The sequence below is a fragment of the Mesoplodon densirostris genome, chromosome 9 (genome assembly GCF_025265405.1).
Source record: "Mesoplodon densirostris isolate mMesDen1 chromosome 9, mMesDen1 primary haplotype, whole genome shotgun sequence".
NCBI lineage: Eukaryota > Metazoa > Chordata > Mammalia > Artiodactyla > Ziphiidae > Mesoplodon > Mesoplodon densirostris.
Genome location: NC_082669.1, coordinates 63,940,096 through 63,966,412, shown reverse-complemented (window position 1 = coordinate 63,966,412; position 26,317 = coordinate 63,940,096). Strand labels below are relative to the sequence as shown.

The following is a 26,317-nucleotide window of genomic DNA, read 5'->3' as shown; positions in this document are numbered from 1 at the left end:
GGTGCCCTCTATTGAACACAAAGACATAAAAATTGTGTGTGTGTGTGTGTGTGTGTGTATAAAACTAGCTGTAGTGTTTCCATGTTATCCTTTTGCAAAAAAAAATTTTTTATTCAATTCCTTAAATTTTTAAGAAATACAAAACTGTAATACAAAAGTCTACATTGTAAGATACATGTAGTTATATTAATGGGGGTGGATTCAGTAAAGAAGGAAAGCTGGCTCCCATTTGTGATAGCAATCAAATGTAAAAAATTAGTAGGAATGCCAATTTCATAGTTAGAAACTTACCAACAGAGTTTAGCATTTAGTCTATAACTTCTTTTTTCATAACTATTAGTAAAAGTGACTTACAATTTGAAAGTAACTGGGGGTGGGGGGAGACCCCAAAGGGAGAGTATAGCCAAGATTGAGGAAAAATGAATATATTTGAAAAATCTCACAATCATACTGACCAAATTTAGCTAGCATTTAAGAGTTCTAATTATACACCTGCCAGTTCCTGGGATTAATATAGTGCCTCTACCTTTCTTATAATTTCCTTGTCTATAAAACTGAGATGAAACCTGACTCCTAACGTTGTAAGTATTGAGATAAAACATGTAAAAAGCTAAACATAGCCAGTGTTCAATAAAATAGTATAAATTACTCTTATTTGATATCCTGGCAAAGAAACAACTTTCTAATTCCTCTATGAAGAGTGGCCTGGATATGTACTTTGCTATTAATTATGTATTACTTCACAAATGACCTTAAAATGGAAAATATATATATTTGTATTACAGACACACGCCTATGCACAGGGACAGCAGCATTTTGGTTTCAAAGGGCTTGAACATATATAGTGCTCTTAGTTCATAACTTCAAAACTTACCTAAAAACCAAGTTTTAAAAACACCTGCTAAAAATCTACAGCACAGGCATGTTTCACATTTTAATGCTGTGGTGTTTCCCTCTCAAGTTCCGAAAGTGCTCGACAAACAAGGTACAGACTGCTAACGGTGGCCCTACTTAATGGGTAACCAACAGGGCCTCAGAGGACAGCAAGGTGGGGTCAGGACACAGATGGCTGGCAGAGTTGCATGTCACATCCAGTTTCCCAAAGTGGGCTTAGGCTGGGGTGACAGAGGGGGTGTACCCGGGGCAAAGAGATGCGAGGTTGCTATTTCTACACAAACTAGACAAAGAACATGAAGGCTATGCATCAGAATCGGAGGGGCACAGGAAAGACGGTGGCGAGGATTGGAAGGGCCACAGTATTCAGGGCATTTAGGTCAGGACTGAATCCAACCATGTGGTATTAGACTCCTTACTTCCTTCAGGTTCAAACCACGTAGAAGCACCAGCTTTCATTTTTAATGTGAAACTCATCGCTTGGAGACTAATGTTCACAGACCATAATGGAACAAATAACATCACAAGAGAACTTGGTGTCCGTTTCATGATTTGACTTCTGGATGGTAATCCAGATCCAGTTTTAATGAATCTGGCCATCCCTGCTATGTATATAGTTGCTTCCCACTAGAATGGAAGCTTCAAGAGGTCAAGGATATGTGTCCATCTTGTGCAGTCCTATATCCCCAGTACCCAGCCTGGTCCAAAGCAGTCACTTAATAAATAGGTTTGCAGAGTCCTTTCCAAGCCATCCTCTGAATGACTTAACTACCCATGAGGTTGGCAATACATGTGTTACATTATTGCATTCTTTCTAGCAAACCAAGGCTCACAGGAATGAAGTGACTTTTCCAAGGTCGAAGAGCCAGAAAACAATCAGAAGCCAAGATTCACAGGAGACCTGGAACCCAGTTCCTCAAGCCCCTGACCCACGACACTTTCCATTATGACCTCTGCATCAAATTCAACCAGAAAACTGCCAAACGACACAGCATGCCCAAACAACCTCGAGTAACTAAGCACAACCCCTCTGCAGCCAGTGACCCTCACTCTGGCATGAATCTGGTTGACCAACTGTGCAAGGAAAGGTCATGTTTAAAACAATGAAGTGATTCCTGGTCGAAAAACACATGCCCTGCACTTAACCAGCAACATAAATATAGAGACACAGGCTGTCCTTTGATCTCAAATAAGGAGATTCCTCTACCAAAAACATGTAGCTCCCTGACGCTTGTGGGGACTGCAGGATTTGACTGGCTCTGTCCAGGCCTCACTGGCCATGGCCAGTCTGCAGCTTCCCTGAGCAGCATCTGGAGCGACAAGCCACTCTGCAAACTTGGCTGTGGGGACCACGTCTTAAGGGAGAGGCCATTAGCCACCTGGGTCCCATACAGACAATTAAAATTGGAGCTATCCCCAAAGGGAAAGGGCAGAAGAAACTTGACGGGGTCTTTGTCATGCCTATGATACCCCAAAGAACACCACTGTGAGGTTTTCCGAGAACCTGGCTCGGTTAATCAATTCTTCTGGTCTCTTGTCATTTTTATTCCTCTGCCTTCTTTTTCTCTACCAACCCTCCCTCAATTTATAATCTTGGATGTTTCTGTATGTCTCCATGACCCCCTCAAAGGAAAAGCATGATATCAATCTAATAGAAATAAATGTTAATATTCATGTGGATACTTAACACCCAAACCCTTGATGAGTGAGCCATATGGGGAGAGGGCAGTATATTATTTCAGGCTAGCTCAAAGTTACCGTGTAGGAAACTCAAAAGGGGACGGCTTCAGATCCCGAAGCTAGTAGAAAAAGACAGTTCAGGAGACTGGGCCCTGCCACTAACTAGGGGTCATAGGACTCATCCTATTTCCTTATCTACAAAACAGGAAGATAGAAAAATTAGCTCAAAGCTATTTCATTTAAGTGCATTAAAATAATGGCCAATACTTGGATAACACACATTATATGTCAGTCTGTTGTGAGTGCTTTACATTCGTTAACTGATTTAATCCTCTAGACAACCTTATGAAGTAGATACTATTATTACCCCATTTTATAGATGGGCAAACACAGGCACAGAGGAGGTAAAAGACTTGCCCAAGTCCCCAGCTAATAAGTAGCAGAAGCAGGATTTGAACCCAGGCAGTCTGGCCTTAGGGTCTGTGTGCAAACCACTGTGTTGTCCCGTGGGATAGGTAGGTATTCCAGCATTCCAGAGCGGAAAAAAAGGGGAATTATAGCAGTGTGAATTCAAGTCACTTTCACTGCAGTACCAACCATCACCAAGTACCCCAGAGTTAATAACCCACTGAGACTATTCAAACACCAATTAATACTCCCTTATAAACATTCTCTCCAAAGAGTATCACTAAGGTATTCACTTAGAGGAGCTCAGAAGGGTATTAGCAGCCCATCGTAGAGCTGATTTTGGTCTGTCGATCCTAAATGTTGTAAATAAAGAGAATTTCTAAGAAGTGCCTTTTTAATAAGGCACATTTGTTTCCTGGCAAATTTTACTTTTGTCAGCTAAACTCCCAAGCAATTTGGCTCTGCTTTATAGCTTAAGGGAGTATATATTTATTATCTGATTCAATTAGTTTATTGTTTTCTTTCTGGAAAGTTTGGTCCCGAATATGCACTGTGTGATGTGAGCCACAAGATGGCGCTCTAATATAGGAAATGAACTACTGAGAGTCCCTCCAGAGCAGATTACTAGTGTTTTAGAAACAGAAACATTCTCCCCGACTTGATCACAGGACGCTCAACTCTTGCAAAGCACTGTGCTCATATCTCCCATCTGGCTGCAAAAGTTTCTGCATACTTACTTTCTGAGGAAATCTTCCAAACCCTGACGGCGTTGATCTACATGCTGGCGATTGTTCATGTTGAAAAATAGGTTTTTAGATGGAAGTTCTGGCAGTTGTCTTATGAGAAAGAAAAAAAATGTTTTTAATCATCAAATTAAGGTGGTTTAGTTACAGAAATCCCTCAAAATGAAAGCAAATTGTGCATGATAATTATCACACAACTATTATATACATATTATATGGTTATATTATATAATAAGGGTGTGAGAAAATCAATTAACTTAAACCAAAAAAAACATTTAAAAACATTTTTGAGGACTTTCATGGTCAATACTCATACAAGTTGGTATAATCCAAGTGATAAATTTTGAATTCAGATGCAGTAGCCAAAAAAAACTAACTAAAGCTATATATTGCGATCAAGAAGAAAGCCTACAAAATCCTTCATATTTTATATATCTTAATACATGTCAATTTTTTTTTTTTTTTTTTTTTTGTGGTATGCGGGCCTCTCACTGCTGTGGCCTCCCCCGCTGCGGAGCACAGGCTCCGGATGCGCAGGCCCAGCGGCCATGGCTCACGGGCCCAGCCGCTCCGCGGCATATGGGATCCTCCCAGATCGGGGCACGAACCCGTATCCCCTGCATCGGCAGGCGGACTCTCAACCACTGCGCCACCAGGGAGGCCCATGTCAATTTTTTAATTGAAGTATAGTTGATTTACAATACTGTGTTAGTTTCAGGTGTTTTCTATTGTTTTTCAGATTGTCTTCCATTATAGGTTATTACAAGATATTGAATATAGTTCCCTGTGCTATACAGTAAATCACTGTTGTTTATTTTATATATAGTGGCATGTCAAATTTTAAAATATTGAATATAATAATAAGGTCTCCTCAATATACTCTTTAAATCACTTACACCAGTAATGCATTACTTTGGAGTCTCTGCCTCAGCCACACAAATTCTCTATATCTTCTTCGTACACAGGATGTTTTCATTGTAAAACACATGCTATTGGTCTGTTTAAAGAAAACAAAAAATATAAGCCTCACTTGAGGAAAAAATGCTTTTCTTATATCTATAACTCCCTATATGCCCCCAATATTCATCTAAAGTAGGATTTTAAAAATCAAAAATACATTTGCATTTATGCCAGACTCAAATAGTGCACATAACCCACCAATATAGCATCCATGAAGACAGCTGGGGTGACATAAATGAGCAGTGTTGTCCTGGGGCAAGGCATGACCCTGCACTTCCCTGAGTCCTGAAGTAGCTTCCCGCTCACCTATTAGTACTCCCTTCAGAGACAAATCATAAACATTAAATAAATCCTGAAGAATAAATGACCAATAAGAGCTCAGGGTCATCCACTGCATTCAACCCCATCCATCCATCTGTGGAGAAGCCTTTGGGGATTAGAAACACCTTCTCCTTGTCCTTCACATGACATCAAAGAAGCTGTTGTGTCCTTGATATGGCCATCGCCACAGATCACACAAATCACCCAGAATCCTGAAATCACTTTTAAACAAGAGATCAGCATTTCCCTTCTCTACTTAGATGTGCAAGGAAGCGTGATCAAGTAAAAAGAGACATGTGGTACACAGGATGAGTATGTGCATGGAGGACCCAAATTCCAGTCCTGGCTCTGCTGTAAGGCAAGTCACTTAAACTCCAGTTCCCTGAATGGTAAAATGGGGATGAAATAGTACATCCCAATTTCACAGGGTTGTTGTTATTAGGATTGATAATATGCACATGGCAAATGTTATCTCTTAATAGTATTATTAGTGACTAGACATTGGTTTCCTTCCAGCTACCTTAAGGCAAACTTAGAAAAAGCCACCCTCAGAGTCCCTACCCAAAGCAAAACAGCAATGCTTCTCCTCTGGGTAAACACAAGGCTGGTAAATATGTGTGTTCCTCCTTTCTGTAAAACAAGAGACTGGCTTATTTGTCTGTTGGTTTTGTAAGAAGATCTCTATTCTGCCTATTAATTTCAAAATTCTATTTCATAATCTTTACACTGCCAAATGGGAAATTTTTTTGCCCCCAAGATTTATATCATTTCAAAAACTGTTATCAACCTACCACTTAATAAGCACACAGCCGCTGTTTTCCTTGGAAAGTGTCAGGGATGGTGTACATTATTTCCTAACCGTTCCCATGAAATGTATGGCACAGTTCCTGGTATTCCTGAACTTCCTAAAATTCAAAGAACCTCAGGATACAGAGAGGTTAAGAGACTTGCCCCCAGAATACTTATTGGCCTAAATCCCGTCATGGACGATATGGCAGCAAACGCACTGGATGGAGTCTGTGGCACAATAATAACATTGTGGGACTTCCCTGGTTGCGCAGTGGTTGAGAATCCGCCTGCCAGTGCAGGGGACACGGGTTTGAGCCCTGGTCTGGGAAGATCCCACATGCTGCGGAGCAACTAAGCCCGTGCGCCACAACTACTGAGCCTGTGCTCTAGAGCCCACGAGCCACAACTACTGAGCCCACGTGCCACAACTACCAAAGCCCGCGTGCCTAGAGCCCATGCTCTGCAACAAGAGAAGCCACGGCAATGAGAAGCCCACGCACCGCAACGAAGAGTAGGCCCCGCTCCCCGCAACCAGGGAAAGCCTGTGCACAGCAACGAAGACCCAATGCAGCCATAAATAAATAAATAAAATAAATTTATATATATAAAAAAAATAATAATGTTGTGTGTGTGGATTTAAAAGCACACCAGGGTCTCCCTCTAACGTGACCCTTAGGGACTCAGGCAGCAGGCCGTTTACTCCAGAATTCATGCCCTAACAAGGGCTGGGTGAGTATCCTCTCAGTGCTCTCTCCCCAGAGAGAACCAGGCCACTGCAGGGCCTCTTGAACCTCAGGCAGAGGTGGAGTTCAGTTCAACTGCTTTTCATTTCTCTGCTCAGAATCACTGTGCATGCAATAACTGGAGATCCATCTGGTGCCTACACCAGACAAAGGTCTACTTATAAGTCGTTCATTTGCAGGACAAGCTCAGGAGAGGATATATGAAGGACTACCCACCTCGACAGTCCACTAGCTTAAAATTCCAAGTAAATGCTACAACTTCGGAGTTGCCTGGTATCATTTCCCCTGAGGTTAATTTAAGTGTGTTTAACACCAGCTTCTCTACCTGCAAAGCTCTATGGGTACAGCATCTAAGTGAGGGTAACAAGAACTCTCCAGTCTCCCCACCCATTCCTAATCGTACAACAATACGTAGAAGCCTCTTAAGGATCAGGCTACACTGAGATCACTAATTTATTAAGTTCCTCTAAATCTAGTTGCTTGTTTCTGCTATCTATCAAGCCAAGAACATTTATTCATTGTCAATTTATTAGCATCTCAGAGAAACACCAGAGCCGCCACCAAATAACATGTGTCGAACCCATTATGGTTCTGGTTTTAGATGGACATTTCTGAATTCAAGTCATGTTATTTATGTAGAAGAGAAGGATCTATACTTTCATTAACTCCCTGTAGATAATTAAATTTCATGCCTACTATAAAGTGTGTCATAAGGACCCACAAATTTTTTAGAGGAGGTCAAAAGGCAACTAAAGAATTTCATTTCATTTTCAAATGCTTAGTCTTACATACTTGTATTATAATTTTCCACACAGAATGCATATCTGGTGTGACCTCATGAGTAAAACCAAAACAAAATCTAAATACAAGGCATACCCTGGCAATGGGCTTCAACACAATCATCAAAAGAAGTAGTTCTGAGTTTTTACTTTATTTTCTAAGTTGGGGAACTTTGAAAGAAAAAAGGGAAGAAAGGAGAAAAAAGAGAAGTTTTGTGGGTGGTATCTGGTTACCCAATATACCAATGTAGCTATTAACAATGTGAAGATCAAAGGATGGCTAAATTTTATCTCACCTGTTTATACAGTCACAGATAAAATCTGAGCCCATTTCTATGCTCTCAAGAAAAGTCTGGACTAAATTAGACAAAAGAAGTGACTATCTTCATGATCAAGGGCCAATAAACTATAAACACCTGTGGGCCAAATCCAGCCGCCACCTGTCTTCACTAATAAATTTTTATTGGAACACAATTATACTCATTCATTTATATATTGTTTATGGCTACTTTCACCCTACAACAACAGAACTGAGTAATTTTGAGAGTCTGTATGGCCCCCAAAGCTAAAGGTATTTACTACCTGGCCTTTTACAGAAAAAGATTGCTGACCCTCATTCAAGATAATCAGAGGAGGCGACACACCACACAACACTGTTCAAGAGATGATGATACAGTACTATTTCCAAGTAAAGTAAATCATTTCTAGTTATTTACTTATCTTAATTACTCAGAATTGAGACTAAGGCAAAATAATTCCATATATTCATTTCCTACTTTCCTGTTCTACATATAAAACACTGCACATCTCTTTTCCAGAGAACTCTACATCCTCTCAAAACCTAAGATTTATCAGGCAATATAGTCTCCAGAAATATGCTATAACAGATCATAAAGAAATACCATTAATGAGCTATAAAAACTCTTTCTGAATTTTAGATGTATTCACATCTTCATACATGAAGGCAATAAACATTAAAATATTAACAAAGGTACAATAAGGAATTCAAATAAAGAACTTTAGGAACCATTGTACTACTTCATTTAAGAGACAAGCACTAATTGTAATCATTCAAATTCAGTTCTTTGAATTCGAAAAATTTTTATAAATTTCAATTATAAGTATATCATAGTATCCCATCAAATGTATGCTACCTAAAAATTACTATGATTTCTATGGACTATTGACAGCATACTTACATGAATACATATCTCATAGTCAATATAAGAATGCCAGAAGTCCTCCTTCTGAATCCTAGGATCTCGAACCCAAACACTTACAAATTCCTGTAAGGGCATCACAAGCAAAGAAATAGGTTTCAGAATTGCAAGTAGGGCTAAGAAGGGCTGAGAGAAATGACTGTACAAGAAGAAAACTGAAATGAGCTTTAACCGATGTGGTTGTAATCCTTTAAAAAACAAGAAGTTAATGAATCAAGCACCACAGGAAGTCTAAAAAACGCTGTTGCCACAGATGGAATTTTTACAATAACACAAAACCGAGCTGGGTGCACTTTTGGATAGTTTTACAGGTTATGTGAAGACAATAAGAACAGATACTCTAAAACTGACTTTTAATTTTGCATCATGAAAAATAGGTTCACATTTTTATCAAGTTTTAAAAGTGGTCATTTCTTACTTTCTTCATTTCTCTGAATTAAAACTATAGGCCCTGCCTGATAAATCACTTGCTAGAACCCAAGTAAGAAAGAGTGACAAAGGTCATGTGAAAAGCAAGCAAGGAGAGCTGAAAATGACTTTGTGTGTGCACCCCGACTTCCTGAGAATAAGCACTACTAACTTAGTAATAGAAAGATGAGCACCTTTGACACACTCTTCTATTTTTAAAATATACCTTCCCATGTAGTCAATCATTTCATCTTCATAACAACCTCATGTTATAGATAAGAGTTAGAAAAGTTAAAAAAAATACAAAGTAGATCATTTTGTTCCTTTTTAAAGATAGTAAGAACAGGAAATGGGGGTAAAATTTAAAATACAATATTTTTTTTAAAAAGTGCTCTTTATTAAATCAGCTTAATTTTAAAATATGAAAACATACAACAAAAAAAGTGTTATGTTTGGCACAACAATTCATTGCTAACTGAATTTCATTTTAAATATTTTAACTTTTTGTTTTGAAAAAAAGGACTTCAGGGCTGAAATTTTAGGCATTTCTTACTGCTTTGCTTTGGCACGTCTGAAAAGCGGGCCGTCAGCGCTCTAGAGCAGCAGAAGAAAAAAGGTTATGAGGTTTTCTGGACGGAGCACCTCCATTCTGTTATGCAGATAATAAGATGAGAATTTTTCAGGACAGAGGATTAAGAGAGGAGGAGAGAAATAGTCCACATTCCCTTAAATCGCTTTTGCCACCTATCAAGTTCACCATTTGGCCATTTTTTCTTAAAAGCATATTCTAAATTATAAGAGGGTCTATAAAGACAATTGTTAGTAAGAAGGCCTCTTACATATAGTGTGATTGGGTCAGGGTAAAGTAGATCCTGCCCAGAGGTGGAAATGAAACAGAACCCAGGCACCCTGCCCTTAGTGCATGTGTGTACGTGCGTGTGTGTGTGTGTGTAACTCATTTTCCCAGAGTGCTTTTCACACATCCATAGTTCTTAGAAGGAGTGAATCAATCACCAATGAATCAATGAACAGAAGGACAGACAGGTCAGGAATAGGAGAGAAGACCAGAATCCAGGGTAGACCACAGCTAACCCTCCAAATGCCCCCAACACACTCAGGGCAAGGCAGAATGTTGACAAGGGCTGACAAGGTTATCCTACCCCCGTGAAGCCAGCCTAAGGGAGAAGGCTGCTAGTCATCAGGTCACATGTAAGCCACACTCCCTCACAGGGTGCTGGCAGCTCCACTTTTCCACTGGAGAGGCAGAAGTTCTTGAATATCTCACAGGGGAAATTAAATATTTCCAACAGCTCAGTGTTCCATATTAACAGTAGAAGATATGCACCTGTTACTGAAATAGTGGGCCTCCACTCAGGTTAAACAAAAATGAAAAGACAAAGAAATGCATCTGTCAATTTTCTACAAACCTGTCATTTAAAAAAAGGTTTCTGAACTAAAATTATAAAATCCACAGTTACCACAGCATCACAGACCCCTTGAACACTCAACATGTTATTAATTGAAGAGGGTAGTAATGACAAATAGTTCTCAAAAAAATCCCTGTATTTGTTCACTACTGTCCAACTACTGACATCTACACTTTGAGTAACATGCCCCTTTTCATGGAAAGAGCACTGAAATTGTGGTCACAAGACCAGGGGTAAATTCTGGTTCACTTACTTCCTAAATTATGAACTTATTCACTGAGCCTCCATTTCTACATCAGGAAAATAGGAATGATGCCTGTCCGGCTTATCTCAGCTGTTGGTTAGGAGGATCATATAAAAAATACCTGTGAAAGCACTGGGAAAATTTTCATTAAGTGCTACATGACAGTCAACTATTATTATGTAGAAAGGAAAACGCTTATAAACCCAAAGCACAGAGGTCTTCCCATAGACCTTGGCAATAAGCAATTCAGAAAAGCTAATCCAGATATATATCTTTTTTTAAGTAAAAATTTATTAATTTAAGAATCGAGTTGCAAACACTTTAATACTGTAATTTTTCAGTGAAAGGCAGAGTGACCTAAAGATTTCACAGAAATTGCTTGGAGCAGGCCCCTCATAATATTTGTAAAAGGAATGAACATCATAATGAATACTGTAGATTCTAAAGTAAAGAATCTACTTTCCTCATCTTAGTGGATTGTAATTCTTGGATTGTACCATTATTATTACTCATTATGACTAATCTTTATGTAGGAAAGATATGTTGAAAACATATTCTAAAGTCATGCTGGAAAAAGAATCTCCTAAGAACATAGCAATGCACTTTAAATGAACACTCAAAATTAACTGTGGTGCTAAGGCTCCAAATGCTTTTTCAATCCTGAAAATCTTTAACTTGGTTGAAGTGCTAAATGGCGAACTTTCTTCCTTCTCGTTCCCTTCAACGTTGCTGTTGCCCTGAGAGCCATCCCAGGCTGCTGTTCTTCACACCCTGTTAGGACTCCAGGATGACTTCATCCAAACATATGGTTTCAAGTGCTCAGCGTGAGCTGATGATTCTCTCTCCATCCCAATCCAGGCATCTCCCCACATATCCAGCGTCCTGCCTAGACAGCTCACTGGGAAATCCCACGAGCACAGAGAGTCCACACCCTTCCCACATCCTCCTCCTCATCTCATCCCCAGCAACCCCAGCCAGAAACCCAGAGTCCCCGGACTTCTCTATTTGACTCACTGACCGCATCCTCCAGATTCACCCTTCTTGATCCACCCACAACTCTATTCCCTCTGTGAGTGCTTTGACCCAAGGACTGCTTGCCCAACATTAATGCAGGGGCTGCTAATTGATATCTGGGCCCGTAATTCATCCCCCACATTAAAACAAGAATGGTTCCAAAGCACACATCTAATGTCATTTTCCTGCTGAAAATCCTACAAAACCTGCCCCATAACCTTCAAGATCAAGTTCAAACTCTGTAGTTAGCACAATATAGCCTTTCATGATTTTCACTCTCCTTACCTCCAAAGGCGAAGCTTACATCCCCATACACAACATGCAATTTCACACCTGCATGCCTTTGAACATGCTGTTCTCTCTGCCTGCACTGCTGTCCTCACCCCAGTTTCTGCTTTTTCCTTCATCGCCATCATCTGGTCCTTTCTTTTATTTTCTGCTAACTCCAATCCATTTTCCAAATGCAACTCAGTCTCCAGAAATCCTTCTGGAATTCCTCTGGAAATCCTCAGATTCACCCAGTCTGACTCATTTGACTCTACTCCAAGCCCCTACCGCCTCTGGGCAGACCTTGGGCATCCTCCCTCTTCACCATGCCTTACTGCACTGTAATTACCTGCAGGCCTCCTCCGCTAGATGCTAAGCTCCTTTAGGGTAGTTTAGGCTGTCCAGCATGACTTGAGTGCCTGGCACACCCAATGCAGTCCATTAATATCATTTAATTAATAAATGCATGCCTGCAGGAATAAATGAACTGGCTTCAGGAAAAAAAAAAGATGAGATCAAACTTCAACTGAAATAAAAACCTCATCCACTTGGGTTCTTGGACTCCATGAATTAATGATAAGTTATTTAGCAGCTGGTCTAAAGTTTATCTTAATTTAACAAACCCCTTCCTCTAAGGGTGTGCCAATTTAACAGCACATGGCTACAAGAGCAATGTTTAAGGTCTATGAGAATCAACTGTTTTCAAGCACCCTAAAGAATTCCAGAAGCACCTATTTACATAGAAATAATTGAAAATCATTCTGAGAGCGCCAATAACTTGAGTCCCCTAAGACTTGTACCAGACAACAATTTGTTTGCATAGTTGGAGTTAAAATATGTACTTGAGGGCTTCCCTGGTGGCGCAGTGGTTGAGAGTCCGCCTGCCGATGCAGGGGACAGAGGTTCATGCCCCGGTCTGGGAAGATCCCACATGCCGCGGAGCGGCTGGGCCTGTGAGCCTGTGCGTCCGGAGCCTGTGCTCCGCAATGGGAGAGGCCACAACAGTGAGAGGCCCGCGTACAGCAAAAAAAAAAAAAAATGTACTTGAAAGTAATAAAAGTACATTTATTTTAAAATATTCTATAATTCAGATGGGCCCCCTCCCCCAATCTGCAATTAGTAGGAATTAGTGAAGTTTCACGATACTTCCAGCTATGAATAGCACACCCAGGAAGCCAAGGTTCACCTATAATCTCTTAATTAGACGCATCCCTCATGATGCTGCCCACCATCCTTCAAAGGAATGTTGACAGCCTGTCAGCCACAAAGGACAGCTCCAAGTTCCATAACTAGAATCATATGGATTTCCTATGAAAATTGCTTCAGTAGCAGCAGTTAGTCAATTTAATAACCTTATTAAACACTTTAATGACTTCTTGGGCCTAATGATTATATCCAGTATGAAGGAAGAAGTCAGGCAGAGTAGAATTAAAAATTTAAGCTAACTGATCCCTACTGTTCTCCATGTGAAAACAAATTTCTGAAGAAAGAGAACTGCACTCTTTGAAAGTCTAATTCCTGTGTTGTCTTATAATAATCACTCTTCAATTTCAGTGTACCCCCTTCCCTCCCCAACTCCCACCCCAGGTTCAACCTTTATCCATTTATCCATCTACCTCGTCTTTTCTTCCTTAGCCCTGATATATGAGAATAAATCAACAATAAAAATAACCATACTGAACAAGGCATGTGCATGTGTCAGGCACTGTGCTAAGTGTTTTATACATGTTTTCCTTTAATCTTTATGACAATCCTAAGAGGTCAGTAATATTATCACCCCCTTTTTACAGATAAGAAAAATAAGGCTTCTTAAGCTTAAGCAACTGGCCCAAAGTCAAATGGCAAACAGGCTGAGCTAGGTTTCAAACTCTGGTCTGCCTTGCTCCAAAGCCTGTGCTCTCAAACATGTTCTACTGGGTGCTTCTTCAACAATAAATAATAAATCTCCGATTTCACTATATTTCCAATTTCACAAAAGGGCATTATTTTGGAGGGGAAAAAATTATTTTCTTTGCTATTAGCTAAAACATCAGTTCAAACAACAAGTTCTTCTGAAACTCTGTCCCACTAGCTTCTCAAAGGCCTTGTATTTCATTTTTATATTTCTAGCACCAAGCACAGTATTGGCACTCATTAGTAAGTGCTCATGAAATGTTTGAGAATTAACCAACTGATTATAAAGAAGATTCAAAACCAAAGGATGTACAGGTTCTGTATGCTGAAGACTATAAGATGCTATTGAAAGAAATCGAAGAAGTATACACTTCTTTGTATATATCTGTGTAAGTATATTCTATACTGTGTTCATGTATTGGAAGAGTCAACATAGTAAAGAGATAAATTCTCCCCAAATTGATCTATAAGTTTAATGCAATCCCTGTAAAAATCCCAGCAAAATTTTTGAAGATACAGCTGACCTTATTCTAAAATTTACATGGAAAGGAAAAGACCCTAGAATAGTCAAAATAATTCTGAAAGAGAATAAAGTAGGAGGAATCCTTCTTCCTGATGTTAAGGCTTACTATACAGCTATAGTAATCAGGATAGTGTGGTACGGGTAGAGGGGCACAGGTCAATGGAACAGAATAGAAAACCCAGAAATAGACTTATGCAAATATGCCCAACTGATTTTAGACAAGGGTGTAAAAACAATTCAATGGAGGAGAGATAGCCTTTACAACAAGTGGTTCTGGACCAACTGGACATCCCCAGGCCAAAAGATGAACCTTGACCTGAACTTTGCCCCTTATGTAAAAATTAACTCAAAATGGATCGTAGATTTAAATGGAAACATAAAACCATAAAACTTTTAGAAAAAAACATAGGAGAAAATCTTTGCGACCTATGATTAGACAGAGTTCTTAGACTTGATACCAAAATGATAATCCACGTAAGGAAAGAGAGCTGAATTAGACCTCGCCAAACCTAAACTTTGCCCTGCACCTCCTGCAAAGAGGTTGAAAAGAAAAATTACAGGCTGGAAAATATCTGCAAATCACTCATCCCTCAAAGGACTTGTAGCTAGAATACATAAAGAACTCTCAAAACTCAACATGTAAAAAAACCAAAGAATTCAATTAGAAAATAGGCAAAACACACGAAAAGGCATTTCACTAAGGAAGACATACAGATGGCAAACAAGCACATGAAAAGATGTTCAAGATCATTAGCCACTAGGGAAATGCAAATTAACACCACAACGATATGTCACTACATACCTATCACAGTTTCTACTATTTTTATAGTACAGTAAACATAACTGTGTGCTAACTGTAAAAATATTTATTCTTATTACAAAAAGATGAGTACAGACAAAAGCTAACAAAGAATCTCTAGGTGTTAGTATTAGTTTTTCATAGCCTTGATGAGAATCTTCTACCACAAAAATGAAAACTTGTTTCATTTTATGCTCACTTTCTCAGGCCATTTTTATCCTATTCCAAAGAATATACCCATTTTATATGTTTATGTATTTGAACTGGAGACTCATTCATTCAATTAAAATGTATTGAGTCCCGGTTCTGTGCGAGGCACTGACATTTAACCAATGTCTTATTCACCAGGGTTCTATCCAGGACTCCCACATAACAATCTCAAAACTAAAATCTAGCCCCTTTCACACACACTACATTCTCTATAAATAACATGCTTGAAAGGCACAAGGAATGTATCAAGTAACCTTCCTTTATTTCCTAATAATATTTATGACAAATAACCTAAAAGACATCCTCCAAGGAATGTTACTTGTCACTTTATAGCTTGGAGTGTGTTTAAATGCCGTTCTCTGGCAGTTTTGAACGATGACTTTTAAGAAAGCTTTTATTACGTCGGGATAAATAGCTGTGAATGAAATTCAACTAGGCCTGCCTTTTACATGACTTATAATGATTCATGATGTTACGAGTTTCTTTACATAAGCAGCGTCCAGAATTGAGGAGAGCTACCTTTTTGTATTTCATAATACATTAGTGGAAAAAACTCATCTTTTACAACAAGAAATAATTGCCAACCTGTGTTAAACTACACCACAAGGACACGATCAGCAAAATCCAGAATGTGAAAACATCTATAGGTCAAAAGACGCAGTTTCTTCAACAAATAAATGGCACAAGGGGGAAAATGGGCAGAATGAGAGGTTTTAAGCAATATATTAACCAAATGCAATGTGTAGTTCTTATTTGGATCATGATTAGACCAACCAAATATACAATTTTTTTTTCAGCATAATCAGGGAGACTTGAACACTGACTATTTGATGATATGAAGGAATTAATGTTAATTTTTTAAGGTATGATAATGTGGTTTGTTTCTAAGAAGGGTCATTTGTTATAAATGCATACTAAAATATTGACAGATGAAATTACACTGTGCCTAAAATTCGTTTCAGATAATTCACTGTGTGGTAGCAGGAGGGAATGGGTGGCGGTGGGGCGATAGCTTGGTCATGAATTAATAACGTGTTAACTCTTGAACCCTCAGGTACATAAGGGCTCATTATATTAGTCTCTCTACTTTGTGTGTTTAAAATTTATAATGAAAAGTTAAAACCAGTAAAGGAAGAGAAGGAAGGGAGGAAGGGAAGAAGGGAAGAGGTCATCTCAAGGGGACTGCTTTATGAAAAGAGATACATGTGGCACTTGAAAGCGAAAGTAAGTCAGAAACATGAATCTGAAAGCGTTAACCATGAGCCCAGCAGGTACTGACACTGGTAACATAATGACATCCTAATGCTTATCTACCTTTGAAAAATAAGATTTTTTCATTATTATAAAAATAAAATATGTATGTGGTTAAAGAAAGAGAGAGAGATCATTTCAAGTACAGATGAGAACACCATGAAAATGAAGTCCCCTCCTACTGGACTTCCAGTTTCTTGTCAGCCTATCTAGGACTTTTATCTACTTCTTCTATTATACACATAATTGGCGCATATATGTATATATGTGTGTGTGTATATACATGTATATATAATTTTTAATGCAAATGGGAGCACACTGTAAATACTGTTTTGTACCTTGGTTTATTCATTGCACCGTCTTTTAGAAATCTTTATGTGTGAGCACGTATAATTCAATGTTGTCTGTTTTAAAACTAACTGTTTTAGAGCAGTTTTAAATATACAGAAAAACTGTTCAAAGACAGTAGAGAATTCCCATATATCCCATGCCCAGTTTTCCCTATTATTACATCACGCCACATAGGCAGGGAGGAAAGGAGGAAGGAAGAACAAATTGAGTTTTGGGGATTGGGAAAGGGTCTGGTCTTGTCACTTCCCTTCAAAGTCTCCAGCACCGCAGGACACCAGGTGGAGGTCTTGCTTATGGGATATCCTTTAACGTTACTCACTGGTCCCAGCTCAGTCAGTTTCCAATCAGAAATCAATATTAAAACCATGCTTTCCTAGAGCAAGCCCAAATGTTACCATCAATCAGTGTAAGTATATCTTGAACACTTAAATGTTAAGCTTAGAGCCAACACATCCAAAACAGCAGCACATCCTTCCCATCTCTCCCTGTAGGGCCCTGTGTGGCAGGGTCCTCATGGCACCTGGAACTGTCCCGGGCCCACTTGGTTCTGCTCCACTCAAGGTATCTCCTGCCATGGAGCTGTAGATTTACTGTCACTCAAGTGTCAATAAATGCTAATTACCATTATATCCAATATAAAGTATGTACCTTTTGAAGGAGAAAAAAGTCTTATACAAAAGGTATGAATCTCTAAAGGTAGAATTCAGCCATCATGATCCAGGAGAGTTGGGGAGATACACACACACACACACAGAAAAGAGGTTTCAGCCCACCCTTCCAGTCACATCACATATATAGGACTATCCCACTTACACCAAGCAAGCCCTGGGCAGAGACACAAACACAGTTCCTTGGAGGGGCCAGAATGTCAGACTCCATGAAAGAGTGTAAACTGCTTATTTACATATCACATAAGATGAGCTCAATGTGGCTGAAGCCAAAGGTCCTTAGTGATGCAGGAAGATCAACCTATTCATTCTGGGTGTTAGAATATAAAGAGAACGAAAACGCCTGGCTCCACACAAGACGCCGTCTGAAACTCCTGTCACAGCCACCTACCTTTTCATTAGGGTTCTGGGTTCTGTCTCATTAAACAGAAGAGTTGATTCAGTTGGGTCCACCTAATTATTCTTATTAAAATATGTAACCATAATATTTTAATTGTAAATTAAAGCTGCATGCATGAATGAATCTGAATTCATTTTAATTTTACAATGGCCCGATGCCAAGGCCTTTTTACGGGGAAGATCCATCAGCACGGATACTGCTCTCGTGGGAATTCAAACCAATGTGCAAATGGAACATGTTTAGCTAACAAGGGAGCCTCTCCCTCCCTGTTCTCCTCTCTCTAGATTTATTGTGATAATAAAGCTATTTTAACAAGAGAGACTGCAATCGACTCCCCATTCTACCTGCCCCATCTTTAAAAAAAAAATTTTACCAAACTTCTAAGCTGGCACTACCAGCTTAGGTAGAACCAAGATGTCAGTCCTGGGCCGTTTGCATCTTGAACAAGGATGGTAACTAGGTCTCAGTTCACATGTCAACCTTACGATTAATTAGCAATGTCTCCTGTGGGCACCAAGTACAAAGGGCTTACACACACACTGCCCCCCTGGTCTAGATTCTAGAACAATCAGTGATATTGCATTCAGCCCTTATATATGCAGTTAGGTGGGACTTGAATTATTTTCCGCTAAACAACCACCAGCCACTAGGATATTTAAAGGCTCAACCAAAACCTCCTCCACTTCTAACTGGCATTAACTACAGGGTGCTGATGGGGTAGCTGCTGAGATAAAAATATCTTGATAATTGAGGCTTGAGGAAAGCCTCTCCTTGACTTCTAAGCTGAGGCCTGAAAGATAAGGAGTCATCAGCCTGTCAAGGTGGTGTGAAGGCTGGGGAGAGAGATTATTCCAGGCAGTGGGAAAAACATCTGTGAAAGCCCAGGGGCCCAGGGCACACAGAGCAATCCAGTTTCCAGAATAAGGCGTGAGAAGGGCACTGGGTGGTGAGAAGGGCACTGGGTGGAGCGAGAAGGAGGAGACAGCCTGGGGAAAGAAGCAGGGTCAGATCATACAGGGCCTTGGAAACCACAGAGGAGTTTGGACTTTGTTCTAAGAGCAACGTGAGAGAAACCAAGAAATTCTGGCCACACAAAGAAAATGAATTGATACGTGATGAACAGTAGTATGTCACAGCACATTCAGAATTTCGTCTTGCTGTGCTCATTTCTTGCTGACAGAGGCTCAGGTAAATTTCTGGGCATTATACCTCTTTCTCCTTAACGGTATTTTCCTTTTCAATGGAAGGACTTTCCAGTTTAAAACTGCTTAATGTCATAATATTATTATATAATTAGTTATTATAAAGGACTTTGTAAGGTCAATATAATGCTTTCTTTATGCAGTTGGTTAAAGTTTGTGTCTAGTTTTTATTAACTGAAATGAACTTTAAAAAGCGTGATTAAACCAGCCAAGCAAAAAAAAAAAAAAAAAAAAAGCTTCTCATTGGACAAAAGTCTTTGTTGCTTTCATGGGTAGCCTTTGGCATAGTGCCGGCTGTCAGCACAGCTCTGCTCTCAGGCCAATACAGGTGTGTAGCTTACCTGAAAGGAGGTCTGGCCTCTGCCCTTGGCTTCTGGGAGGTGATCTCTAGGCCCCTGGAATGTCTTGCCTGACAAGAGTATCTTTGTTTGCCTGGGCTTTGGCCACTGGACAGTCTTAACAATGTGAATATGATGGAGGCTTAGGGCCACGCTGTATCAGCTGTGACCTCTGGAGGAACTAGAGACTAAAGGTATTAGTCTGATCCCGGGAGGAGCGGACAAAAAGGTCGGCCATGCAGGCAGGATGAGCCCCAATAAAAACTCTGGACACCAAAGGCACAGGGGAGCTTCCCTGTGGAAATTATCACACACTGACTCCTTGTGGAGAGAAGAAGCAGTAGCTCTGCATTTGGGCCCCTTCCCAACTTGGCCCTCTGCATCTCTTCCTTCAGCTGGTTCTAACTGGTATCCTTTCCCTGTAATAAACCATAACAGTGAGTATAACTGCTCTCAGTGAGTTCTGAGTCTTTCTTGTGAATTATCAAAACTGAAGATGGTCTGGGGAGCCTCCAAATTTGAAATTGGTATCAGAAGTGAGGGCAGTGTGGAGACTTGCAGTTTGGCCACCTTCACAGAGAAGGTATTTCCTGAAGCAAGCACCTTGGTCCCAGTACTGTTTAACACAGGGACAAGGAAGAAGCATGCTTGGTCTTCGTACTGGGTAGGGCCAAGAAGGCTGCACTGATGCTGGGGAGTGGGGGTCAGCAGGTTCAGGAGGGCAGCTGTTTTGTTCTTTCATTAGCCCCCTTCTATGACATCCTGTGGTATCTTGACTCTCCTCTACAGATTTATGGTTAGAGAATGAAGAACTAACCTGTAGTGAGTCAAAGCACATGGATTATCTATTTTGGGATTTCTGATGACATACCTCTTTCTGCTGTTCTGGAAACATCTTCAACACAGGACACGATCGACCTGAAAAATAAGATACCAACACTCAGTGATTTGGAACCTCCATACAGGAGCAGATATGCCTCTCAGGGCCTCCCACCCAGATCCCCCCTGAGAGCCTGCCCTCCCACAGTCTCTGAAAAGTATACCTGTGCTTCTCCCCCACCCTGTCTCCTGCTGACCCAACCAAGGGGAACATCGGTCCACCTGGGAATTGGGAGTTTAGGACGTGGCAAGGCCAAGACAGCCAGATGATGACCGGCCCTCACACTGAAGGCCAGGCAGGGTCAGGCTGGAGTTGGAGCCTTGGGGAAATCAGAGGAGGCTGGAGATGCTGGGGAGCAGAGGGCCATGAGGGGCAGCAGGGGATGCTGGTTGGCAGTGAGGTGAAGAGAATGGAAAAGGTGCCCGGAGGTCCACCACCGAGAACAGCCCTGACGGTTTCACCAGCAACCCAAGCTTTCAAGGGACAGGTCACTCCTGTGACATTTAAACTACTCCAGAGTTCAGATAAGAGATGGTGTGGCCCCAAGAGGGATGAAGATGGGCACCTTGATTCCAAGACTCCAGTCAGTGCAGTCAGCCTCTCGGCTGATTCCAGGCCCTGCCTGTTCCTAAGATTGTCTACTGTTCCTTAAAACCCCACTTAGCTAGTTGGACTTAACACCTACTCCCTGCCAAAAAAAAAAAAAATTGAATCCTCTCACTATATGCATGCACAGGTATTTTACAACAGAAAGGTGGCTACGGCTGCATGGTCACGATTTGCCTTTATTTTGATAATGTAAGTCTGACCCCACTTTCCAGATGATTATTATCATCCACAAGTATTTCCTGAGTCTCCACGAACATCCCGGGCACTGCAGGGAATACGAGGAAGCAAGTGGGCGCTTCCCACGTGGTGAGTGTCGGGGAGGAGAACCCAGAGCAGGCAGAGGAAAGAGCTCCCGAAGGAGGTGGGTGAGCCACACCGTGAGCAGTGGCTGTGCTTCCAAGGGGAAGGAAGCTCCTTTCAGCCAGAGTGAGTGAGCGAGCAAGGGGACCCCCAGGGGAATTTCAGTGTTCACGGAAAGAGGAGGAAGAGGTGTGACAGTGACATACACAGAGGATGGGGGAAAAGCGTGATGGACAATCCAGAGATGGGGGCCAGGCCAGTTCAGCTGAGGGAAAGGGCTCATGGAAGGTGGGAAGCTGCCAAAAAGGTAGGTCTGCATCCTAACCTCTGGAACCTGTGAAGGTGATCTTATTTGGAAAAGGTGTCTTTGCAGGTGGGTGGGCCCCAAATCCAATGACAAGTGTCCTTCTTGTAAGAGACAGAAGAGAAGAAATCATCCACACACAGAGGAGAAGGCCATGTGAAGATGGAGGCAGAGACTGGAGTGATGCAGCCACAAGCCAAGGACACCTGGAGTCACCAGAAGCTGGAAGAGCAAGAAGGCCTTCTCTCCTAGAGCCTACAGGGGCAGCACAGTCCTGCCAACGCCTTGATTTCAAAGTTCTGGCCTCAGGAATGGCGAAGAGAATAAACTTCTGTTGTTGTAAGCCACAAAGTTGGTGGTAATTTCTTATGGCAGCCACAGGAAACTAATACGGAGAGGCTCTCCGGGGATTAGGCTAGAAAGGTAGGCTGGGAACGTAGCTGGGGAAGGGGGAATTCATTCATTGACTCACTCACTCACTCAGTATTTATGTGCCATGTGCTGGAGTAGGAGTAGAACATACAGTGGAGGGCAGAGCAGACTCAGAGCTTACGAGATGACTTCATAAATATAGTGTAGAAATGATAGGAAAGGAAAGGAAAGGACAGCCTCTTGAAAGAACGGAAAGACTAAATGGGGAGGTGGGGGAATGTCGCCTGGGAAGGCTGTACTGAGAAAGTGGCACTTAAGCTGAGGCCTAACGGGTGGTGTGATTTAGCCAGGAAGGCTACAGGAGAAAGGCATTTTAAGCAGAGGGACTGGCGTGTGCAAAGGGCCGGAGGCTGGAAGGAGGAGCAGCTCAAGAGTTCAGGTTATTGAAGGAATCCCTGCATCGGCTGAAGGCTAGGCCATGGGTTACCTCCATCTTGGGATTCTGCCGAAACACTGATCGGGTGGGTCCTTGACCCCATGCCTCCACCCCTTCCAGATCGTCCTGCCAACTCCCACCCCTCTTCCCCGCTCCTGCCCCAGCTCTTCACCCTCATTACACAGCGTGTTGTGCAAGTCCCTGCTGGCATGAACCTCACTTGCATCATAATGTTTGTATATCCTCTTTCTCCCAGTTGACTGGATGTCTCCAACAAAGCACATCTGCGTTTTCTTGTGTAAACTGCACAACCATTCTGTGAGGGAGATTTGAGTGTCCTCGCTTTTCAGGTAAGAAAACAGAAGGTTGGAGGGAGCAGGTTGCCCCAGGTCACACAGGGAGGGAGAGAGCTCAATTAGTCCAGTGTGAACTCAAGCCAGTCTGCTTCCCAACACAGGTCTTCCCATTGCCTGAGGCTGCCTCCATGACTGTGTGGCTGGACAAACGGTTCAAATTTGGGGTCTTTAATTTAATTCTCCCCAAAGGACTTGAGCTTTTCACCCACCCCCACCCAAGGCAGGAGGATTCAACAGTTCTCACAGGGCCACCTGAGATGCTAGAGACCAAGTCAAACTGTACAAATAGGAAGCTGAAAGTTTAAACTGGCTCCAAAACATCACAGAGAACACACAGTCAAGCTTTAATATTTTAAAGCTGGATAGAGGGATGGGGGTGGGGTTAGAGGGGAGAAGACTTTCATTTTCCACTCCATCCACTTCCACATTGTTTGAATTTTTCCAGTGAACACAAATTAATTTTACACTTTTTCAGGTAACAATCATTTAAAAATAAACACAATAATTCTATCAGAAGTATTAAAAAAGAAATGACAGGCCCAAAATGGAGACACCTGTGCTAAAACCAAGACTTAATACCTAACCAAGCTGCCATTACAACCTTCCCCAGGAATGTAATCCCAACTAGAAAATGTGAAATTTTCTAGTCAGCACCAATTAGGTCACCCTTTGGATCCCCCCAAAGGAAGATGAGGTAACTCCTTCTGTCCCCCATAGGGAGGTTACCTAAGCCAGAAATAATCTTTTTGTTTGTTTATGGCCTGTCTTGCCTTTGAAAACCTCTCCCTCTCTGCAGCCCTCTGGAGCTCCCCTCTACTTGCTAGACGGGATGCTGCCCAATTCATGAATCGTTCAATAATGTTAATTAGATCTTTAAATCTACTTGGTTGAATTTTTGTTATTCAACAGAAGAAATAGTGACTCAAACATAAATTATGGAAGATTTTTACCTCATGTAAAATAAACAGCGGATTCAAACGCAGGAAAAGATGCTACCTTTATAACGCAATAGGAAATGTCATCTGGTACTGGACCTTGCCATGGCATTTACTGATGGGGAGAAGGAAATTAAATGATAGCACGATAGAATGGTTTGAGAGAAAAGGTTAGATGTCTATAATTTAGCAAACCGAAGCCGCTAGTCAGAAACTGCCCCCTGATAGACTATGCCCTCCTGGTGGGTTGTAAAATTTTTCATTTGTTTAGATTTCCAAATTCCCCAGGCTAGCCCCTATGCCTGTCAAAATAATGGATATGGAGAATTCTTGCCTCACTGAAAGACTAAACAGGAACCAGTGTGGAGATCTGACCCCAGGTGACCATCAACAAGGCTGTCCTTGGAGCGTTTTCTCTCCCCACCACAACCAGGAAACCACAGCACACGTCCATAGTCACCCACCGCAATCCATTCTCCCTCCCGCTTAACTTCCTCACAAGAACTGGTCAGTCTCACAGCCATTCCAAACAACAGGGATGATTTCTCAAACCTGTTATTCAGGTTAGAGTTGGGGACACACAGATGACAGAGCTACATGGTGACCCCCTACTGGGAAATATGGCAGCTACGGAGAATCCTCTGAGAGACTCAACATGTGTCTTCATGACTGCATCATCACCTTGACAGTAGGATTTGCCAAAACCAGAAACTCCAGGAGAAACCTGCCTCCACTTTTCACCCTGGAATATTTCTTCTATAAAACAGAAAATGTTTGTGAAACAAACAGAATTCTCTAGAGCAGAGGTCAGTACTATTTTTCTATGAAGGGCCAAATGGTAAACATTTGAGGCTTTGCAGGCCACATGGACTCTGCTGCAACTATTCAAATCTGCCATTTGTAGTAAGAAAGTCCCCGCAGATGGTAAGTAATCAAATGAACCCGGCAGTGTTCCAGTAAAACTTTATCCACAAAAACAGGTGACGGTAGTCTGCCGACCCCTGCTGCAGAGCAGTCGAGTAGTGTGCTTTCAGTTCTATACCTTAAAAGCCCTTTCTTAAATCACCAGAGGACAACCTTTGTATCGCTAAGCTTGGTCTGTATACCTAATGGTGGTCTCCTCTCCGCCAAGCAAACTACCGACCAAAACTAGGCTCTATATGTGAGTGGAGTGAAAAAGGGTTACACATGTTCTCCACCGGTGAAATAAGGAATAACAAGCACGGTTTATAGATTTCTTTAAACTGAAAATAGAAGGGGGTGAGGTTCAAGTAGCACAGTTTTGGTTTTTCCTACCATCCCGTGTCCAAACAACAAACTTGTTAATCACGAAACAAGATCTGAAGTTACATCAAAGTCGCAAGGATATCCTGAACAGAATGAAACTGGTTTTATCAAAAATATACAGTTTTTGACCCACCATAACAATATACAATTTCATAAACCAAATAGACACGTTTTCCTGTACTTCCAATACAGAAACCAAGAGGAACCTCATGTGTTTCCAGAATAAAGTGCAGGTGGATTCATAACTAACCTCACGGTGGACAAGGCCTAAGAGTAAGGGGAGATGAGTGTATTTTTACAAGGAAACGACTTTGTTATCTTGCTTTTCTTTGCTGTGTTAGGAGTAGTCGTCAGCCCTCAAACAAAATATACTTAACCTCTTCTCCCTTCGGGAAGTGTGGCCAGGTTCCAAGAGTGGGGGGCTTCAGGCTGGGGACAGGCCTGTAAGTTGGGTGTGGAGAAGGCAAAAAACTAAAAAAGATACCATCTGATTATTATTTCCCTCCATGTCTCACCATCTTGCTTTGACACTGCTTCCTGCCTAGTCTTAGAGAAGAGACTCCACTACGGGACACCCATGCTTGGGGAATACCTGGTTCCTTTCCTATTACAATTCTGCCTCCAGAGAGGGTTATTTTATAAGACAGTTAGACAAGAGCCTTGGTACTGAGAGGGGCGGAAAGGGTGTGAGATAGGAACCCCAGGGAGCACTTGAGAGGGTCCAAGGGGAGTTGGCTGAATAGCCTGGGTCAGTCTCAGAGGTATCTAAGAAGTGGGGGGCAGGGGGTGGCTACTTCCAGGGGCATCCAGTAGCTGTGTTGATCTGGGGTTCTCAAAAGCTTTGTGCCCACCCTTCAAAGGGAGAACTTCCTCCCACTGCACCCTGTCCTGTGCCTGAGGCTCCTCAAGTGTGCACAGAGGAGCGAGCCGTGTTGTGCCATGCCTGTGTCTCACCAGCTCACTGCCTCACAGGGGAAAGGCTGGCCATGCCAGGGAGTTTATGTTGTGGCCATCATGCTCCCTAGGGCACTGAAGTCCCCAAGGAGTCCTCTAGGACACCGAGAGGAATTGGTCCTAGTAGTATGGTTAGTAAACATCTCCCTACCCTCACATAAACATAAAAACAATACAAAGAACTTGAGAAAACAGTGATAGACATGACCATATGAAAATTAAACCTGCTGTATGTTTGAAAAGGGATTTAAAGACAAATGTCACATAATAATAATATTTATAATATGTATGACAAAGTATTAATATTTCTTAATTTGTGGAAAGCTCTTACAAATCTATAGCAAAGAATATT

At 41.4% G+C, this 26,317-nt stretch overlaps 1 protein-coding gene across 3 annotated transcripts in view; it reads right to left on the bottom strand.

Annotated features, from left to right (window-relative positions):
• Window positions 1-26,317, bottom strand: part of SNX10 (sorting nexin 10) — a 76,633-nt gene that overhangs the window by 5,512 nt on the left and 44,804 nt on the right. For all 3 annotated transcript variants that reach the window (XM_060107990.1, XM_060107989.1, XM_060107992.1), the window contains 4 exons: window positions 20,404-20,450; window positions 8,517-8,603; window positions 4,622-4,722; window positions 3,720-3,818 (listed from right to left, as the gene is read on the bottom strand). In XM_060107990.1, the coding sequence (XP_059963973.1) occupies window positions 3,720-3,818; window positions 4,622-4,722; window positions 8,517-8,603; window positions 20,404-20,427 (311 nt within the window). In that variant the 5' untranslated portion in view covers window positions 20,428-20,450. The remainder of the gene's footprint in view (window positions 1-3,719; window positions 3,819-4,621; window positions 4,723-8,516; window positions 8,604-20,403; window positions 20,451-26,317) is intronic.